The sequence below is a fragment of the Dermacentor variabilis genome, chromosome 1 (genome assembly GCF_050947875.1).
Source record: "Dermacentor variabilis isolate Ectoservices chromosome 1, ASM5094787v1, whole genome shotgun sequence".
Taxonomy (NCBI): Eukaryota; Metazoa; Arthropoda; class Arachnida; order Ixodida; family Ixodidae; genus Dermacentor; species Dermacentor variabilis.
In genome coordinates this window covers 221,546,673-221,553,296 of record NC_134568.1, presented here as the reverse complement: position 1 = coordinate 221,553,296, position 6,624 = coordinate 221,546,673, and the positions used below count along the sequence as shown (strand labels likewise).

General features: G+C 43.6%; 1 protein-coding gene across 2 annotated transcripts in view; it reads left to right on the top strand.

The window, feature by feature from the left end:
• The first annotated feature begins 287 nt into the window (after positions 1–287).
• The window catches only part of LOC142557613 (uncharacterized), a 10,315-nt gene continuing 3,978 nt past the window's right edge, over positions 288–6,624 (top strand). The window contains exons 1-2 of one of the 2 annotated variants that reach the window (XM_075669581.1): positions 288–421; positions 870–1,061. In XM_075669581.1, the coding sequence (XP_075525696.1) occupies positions 1,013–1,061 (49 nt within the window). In that variant the 5' untranslated portion in view covers positions 288–421; positions 870–1,012. Of the gene's footprint in view, positions 422–869; positions 1,062–5,674; positions 5,933–6,624 lie in introns of those variants that run through there. The other variant, XM_075669588.1, reaches the window with a different exon arrangement.

Below are 6,624 nucleotides of genomic sequence, written 5' to 3'. Positions count from 1 at the left end.
AGAGAGAGAGAGAGAGAGAGAAGAGGACTGCAAAGCGCGAGTGTCGCAACGAAGCAACAAAGGATGCCGCGGAGCAAGTTTTCTGCCTTGAAGCTGAAGCCGGTGAGAAGAATAGCGTTTGAGCGTCATGAGCACACAATAGACGCAGGTTTATTTTTCACACTGTACGCAGTGAACCGTGTAATAAGATTCGCTACGGCTGCCTCACATTTACGCCTTCAAATACGTGTATATCAAGCTCTCCAAGACGCCGCAATTTCAAAGCCGCACATGCCCCGGAGACAATGGGTATTCCCTGCAATAAAGCGAGCGATGAATAGCCGCGCGTGCGCGAGGTGCTGTGGCGATAGTGCGAGCAAGTTTGGAGCTGCGATGACAGGCGTTGCTCAGATATTGCGAAATGTACTGTGCTCGTGTCAAGGTAAGACCTGACACCAGACGAATGAAACTATAGTGCGTTATGCGTTATTCTTAATGCGACCACGACGGTTTCGTGATGAATTCTGAAGCTCGTTTAACTTGAGTCCCCCAGGTTATACCAATAGAATTCTAGCGCTTCTGCAACCGATCAAATATGCTAAAGATACCAACAACGCTTGCTCTGCGTGGCACCATGTACTATACGTACTTTGTGTACGTACACTATACCCCCCGTGGACACACCGAAAACGCTACACGTTGTTTCGCTGTCTTCACACTCCACGCCTAAAGAAAGAAAACAAACGCTGACGCTGGTGTGTATATCGCGACGTCCTTGACGGCAATTCTGCGATCTATATCAGGTTTCTTTGACAGCCGCGTGGCGAAGCAAACGGAGGGAAAACACAATGGGCGACCTGCAATTACAAAACGTTTTTGTCGTTTCGTAGAGCCCACACGGAGACATCCTGTAACGACGTCCGGGAAACGGAAGAGGCGCATGTGCCAACACCTTTTTTATGGGGGAGGACCTTCCTGCGGCTTGTGCGCACACTCCTCAGTGTGAAGAAAGTGAGACTCGGTTCTAGGCACGATGATGCTTCTGCTGCTGCTCCTCGGGGGAGTGTCGTCGCTCGTGGCAGGTAAGTCCTTTCAGTTATTGAAGTTGCGGACGGGACATGCGGCGCTGAATACTAGGCTTTACGCCCGTTCGAATGTTGCACGCCGATATTACTTCGCTTCGATTTTCACCTGTGATGGCACACGCTTCAACCGCGCAGTATGAACGCGCTGCAAGTGATGAAGCGGCCAGCGGGGTTGATTTCGGCTGGTTGTATTTATTTTGTTTGCTGTTATGCGGCGCTTGTGCGTGAAGATGCGTGATGGGTGCAGCAGTACCTTGGGCAGCACGACGAAGACGATGTTTGGGAAAACGAGGCGCGAGCTACGTCGCTCAGCAGCACCACAAACTTAGTGAGCGGTACATTTTTTTTTTCTCGTGAACAGGTGCACTGTGTTCCTCTGTGACAGCTAGACCAAGATATCACTAAAAAGGCTCACCACGTCGCACAATTTTTGTAAATCACGCATATAAATTTTAATTGTGTTTGCCTTAGCCAACGTATAACGGTTTCCCGAGCAAACACAGTAAAGAATTGTGACCTGGCGTTAAGGTTGGCTTGCATGCAGGGTATCGTGGGCATGAACAAGTGTTACTATTTGTTTGTCGAAAGTTTCAAACAATTTATGGGAGGAAAAATACGAGTAAAGAAGGGTGGAAGGAGAGTTCGCAACATACCGTATGCTCTGTAATTGGCAGCGAATGATTTCGCGGTGGACCAGGTCGACTAGAGCAGAACTGGGTGTTTTCAAGTTAGTTAGGGCACGTCCGGTGACCATTCTTAATTTTTATGAAAAAAAATATTTTGCTGCCTGAGTGCCACGGAAAAGGAAATCAATTTTAGATTTACCAGAAAAAAATATTTCTATGCGAAAAAATTATATAAGTGCTCGGTCAGTCAGAAGCGCTTTTTTGTTGACTTTGCCGAATCCACAATTTCATTAGCTCCCTAAACAAAAGTGTAGCTACGGCTTTAAATATATTTAGTGATAGACTACAGGTCAACAGCATTCATTCTATTTAACCACCACGGAATATTATTGCTATGCTATGGCAAAGAAATATGGGGGGGGGGGGGCGACACATTGCACAATATGCCAGATATTTTCCTCCTCATCTGTGAAGAGCTGTCTTTCAAATTTTGTCAGCCTATTGCCATGAAATTCGTTGAAATTTGAAGTAAATACCGTTCCCTCGTCCGCACCAGAAATTCACGAGAATCGCTAGCGTTTAGTCGTCGTGGCAAATTAGCAATCTCTTAAGGAAATCTTGAAACGTAAAAGGCCACCTTCGATTTTTGCAACCACTCAACTGCCACTGACGACGTAACTCTTCATCACAATGAGCGTCCTCTGGTGCCGATGACCAGTTAACTCGTCGTCAATGTTGCAAAAGGTTTTCGCATGTGTATATGGGCAGTTTATTTTATCATTTTGGCAAATGAATATTACCCAATAACTTTGCTTTTTTTCTCAATAACACCAGTACAGTGCAATAGGCATACCTGGTATCATATTTTTGTAAAAATAACTGGCGCGATATATGTAGGTCTGATAAAAATTCCGCTCTTTAAACTTTTTTCTAAATTTGTCATGGCAGATAAGGGGTAAAATATTTTCCTAAGTATTTGAACTAATGTAATTTAGAAAAAACATATTGGAGTTTTGCAAATTGCAGAGGCTGCAAGAACATTTGAGTAGCCGAACGCATTCCCTCAATAATGAAGTTACGGTCTTGCGTCCAGCGAAACATTTTTCTCGCATCTTCTCCACTCCGTTTCTTATGAACCGCACGCAGAATGTGTGCTTAAAGACGCTTTGTCACGAGTAACTGCTTCAAAGCATCTGACAATGCCAGAGCTGGGCCCATGCACAGAGTTTGTGGTTCCTGTCCAGGGATGCACTGAGTAATTTCATCCACAATTTTACGTTTTGTCAATCCTTGCTTTCCGAACCATCCTGGGGCTTTTTCCTTAAAAATTATTAGGTTTTACGTGCCAAAACCACTTTCTGATTATGAGGCACGCAGTAGTGGAGGACTCCGGAAATTTCGACCACCTGGGTTTCTTTAACGTGCATTTAAATCTAAGTACACGGGTGTTTTCGCATTTCGCCCCCATCGAAATGCGGCCGCCGTGGCCGAGATTCGATCCCGCGACCTCGTGCTCAGCAGCCCAACACCATAGCCACTGAGCAACCAAGGCGGGTTGGGGCTTTTTTGTGTCGTAAAAGACAGGCACCTGCAATGAAGAGCACGCACCGACCCCACAATGTCGCAGTTGTGGCAGTGCTGATTCAGTCACATTTTTCGCTTTGTAATTCCAAAACAAAACAAATATTGGTGGATGTTTTTCTAGATTACACTATTTCAAGTCAGTAATATTATTTGGGAATTTGTTGGGGAAACTCCAAGGTGGACTTCTTTGTAAAACATCTAATCAATTCTTATGGTGTGTGAATGCGAGAGCACTACTTGTCCCTGAGTGTGTCGCTCAATTATGTCACTGAGTTTAGTGCTGCTGGGTTATGTTTCCGAGTGTGCTGTTGCTGCTTGTGAGGCCGCAATAACGCAAGACATCGCCCGCCAGGCGTAGCCCAACCACGTGCACAGGCTCGAAGATATTCATCACTGGTCGGGAGTCGCAATGGTGGCGGAGTGGTTAGCGCGCTTGAGGTTCGAGCAGTGGAAGTAGGGAAGATGATCGAATCCTCACCGTGCCCACTTTTCTTTTCACTTTGATGAAGATGACGTAATTTGTGTGCCGTTTTTCTGCCACGGCTTTCTGATGACGGCGGGGTCGCACAACGAGCAATGTAACGCTCTCGCATTAAAAAAAATTAAGAACCGCTGTCATACTAACGTGCCTGAACTTATGAGCGCTTCTCGGGGATTTTAGTGTCTATGAGGGCAAAGATATTTGCCTCAAATTTTTATGGAATTTATGGCGATATGCTGACGAAATTTGAAAACCTCTTTCTTCAAATGTGCAGAGAAAAATATATCGGGCTCTGGCCAATGTTGTGCAACGTTCCGTTCTTCCGAGTCTCTTTTTCCCAGCTCATAGCAATAATCTCGGTCGTAATTAGTTGCAGTCAATGATATTTACTTACATTCTATCACTAAATATTGCTAACATAGCAAGCACAACACTTTTTTTGGGAGCTAACCAAAATGCCGTTTCGGCAAAATCCGAAAAATGTGCTTTTGACTGACCGGGCGCTTCTATATATATATATATATATATATATATATATATATATATACATACATATATTTGCGAAAACAAGAGATCGATTTTGTTGTCCTTGGCACTGAGACGGTAAAAAAAGAATCTTTTCATCGAAATTTAATATGCTCACATGACATGCCCTGTCGAACTTCTCTGAACACACCCAGCTAAGAAATATATCAATTGTTTGCGTTTACTCAGCAATATTTCCTTTCACTCTCTATCCTTCTTACAGATATGTTTCTCTGCCGTTTACTTTCGACATTTTTCCTGAACCGCTTTCTTATTCTTTCTGTGCTCCTTTTCGCGTAAACATCATTCACCAGGGACGCAATGTTTCTGTGTTGCCCGTTCTCCTTGTGGAAGGTAGGCTACTAATTCAATAGCCACAATGCTAAAATGTATATTATGAACAAAAACAACAAAGCGTTCTTCAACGTACCTGCATTTTTAGCGTGTCGATGTAGCATGTCGATGTAAGCGCGCGTGTTTAAAGGGCAACTGCGGCGATTTTTCGATGTCCACTGATCTTAACGAAACTTTGAATATACGTTCTCTTTTGCACTCTGATTATCTGTGTCAAACAATATGGCTGCAACTCATTAATTTTTCCTGAAAATGAATTTTAAAGATAGACTGCGTTCCCGAATCATATGAGTCGGGAACGTAATCAATCTTTAAAATCTTTAAAAAGTAATATGACTTTTTACTGGCCACTCCTCAGTGTTTGTGACGTCTGAGACTGGGGCCACTTGCTGAAATCGTAGCTGAAATCGCCGCTGTCTAGTTCGGAAAATCTGTCAAAGTTCGCTGTGTCGTCAGGAGACATGATCAGCTTCACGTGTGCTGCGTGTTTACGTTATGGTAGTGCTGGATCTGACGTCATCGACTCATCGTGACGTCACACGAATCAGCTACCCATTTCGGTTTCGGTATCTCGCCTATCGGTTATTTAAAATTATTGATGAATTTCTAAGCAAATTGAAGCACCCTACCGGTGACAGGACTGTGAAGGTCATTTGAGGATGGCAGTTTGCTAAGATGGTCAAAAAAAGAACCCGGAGTTGCCCTTTAACTAACAGTAAACGATGGTGAACGGTATCGAAACCAACGAGTTTTTGGAAGGTCTCTCAATACTTGGTACAAATACAAAAACTAGCCTGTAAAGCGCGTGTTTTGTATGTGATCTCATCGGAAAATGCGGTATCAGTGATTATGCGGCACACATTATTTTTGCTATTTTATATGTCAGACAGCAGGTGTTCTTGAGCTTTGTGCGCAGGGCCTTTGTTAAGGCCAACAAAGCCTCTGCGCACATAGATGCAGCTGGTTCGAGCTCTCCTGACGACCTCAATGGTCCGGAGAGGTGCGAGCTGATATATCCTTGCCACGCACAGTTTTCTTTTTTCTCCAGAAGGTGCGAGATGGAGCGATACGACACAGCCCTGAATTAGGTGGATTGCGTAATGACTTCGTTACCTTTTACATGGAGTACTTGCACAAGGCAAGCTTTGGCCCAATATGCCCACAATTTCGGTATGCACTCTGTATGGGCTCAGTGGCATAATACATATAACGCCGCAAAAAGGTAGCCCTATGGCATGTCGTGTGAAAGGCACCAATGGAAATAACTATCACAAGGGTTGCATCTACGGCTATAAAAGGTGTGTGTCTGTTTTTTTAGAGTATACAGAATGTTCAAAAATCGCCAGTTGCAAATAGCATAGTTATAGTCCTTGAGCTGGTTTGCTCGAAGCGGCAGACATTACTTGCACGATAAATCGAAATACATAGTTGACTAATTAACAAAAATTGACTTATTATTTTTAATGAATTACTTTATGGCCAATATTGCTTTTTATTATATTGAGCCGGTCAGTTCGCGAGGCATGTCCACTTGTAACGAATATTCAGGTTGGCCATGGTTTCGATATACTCATTCCCAAAGTGTGCGACGAAATACTTGGGCGCTCCAGTTATCTTTAGCTTCAATGCACCAACCAGCGTTTTGATAAAAAAAACAAAACAAGTGAAACAGCATTTCATTGTAACCGCAATGTTTGATGGTGCATATGTCGAAATTAATGACTTAGTTAAATTCTGAGGTTTTGCATGCCAAAACCACGATATGATTATGAGGCACGCCTGAGGGGGGGGGGGGGGGGAGGGAGGCTCCGGGTTAACTTTAACCATCTGAGTTTTTCTTTTATTGAAATGAAAATAAAAGAAAGAGACGTAGTCACCTTATAATGGGGACGTCTACTCTTTTTCTCATAGCGGAAACAGCAATATAAAAAATATGTAGGAAAATGAAATCACTTCCATACGGTCAGAAAGCCACAGCGCAGTCCTATAC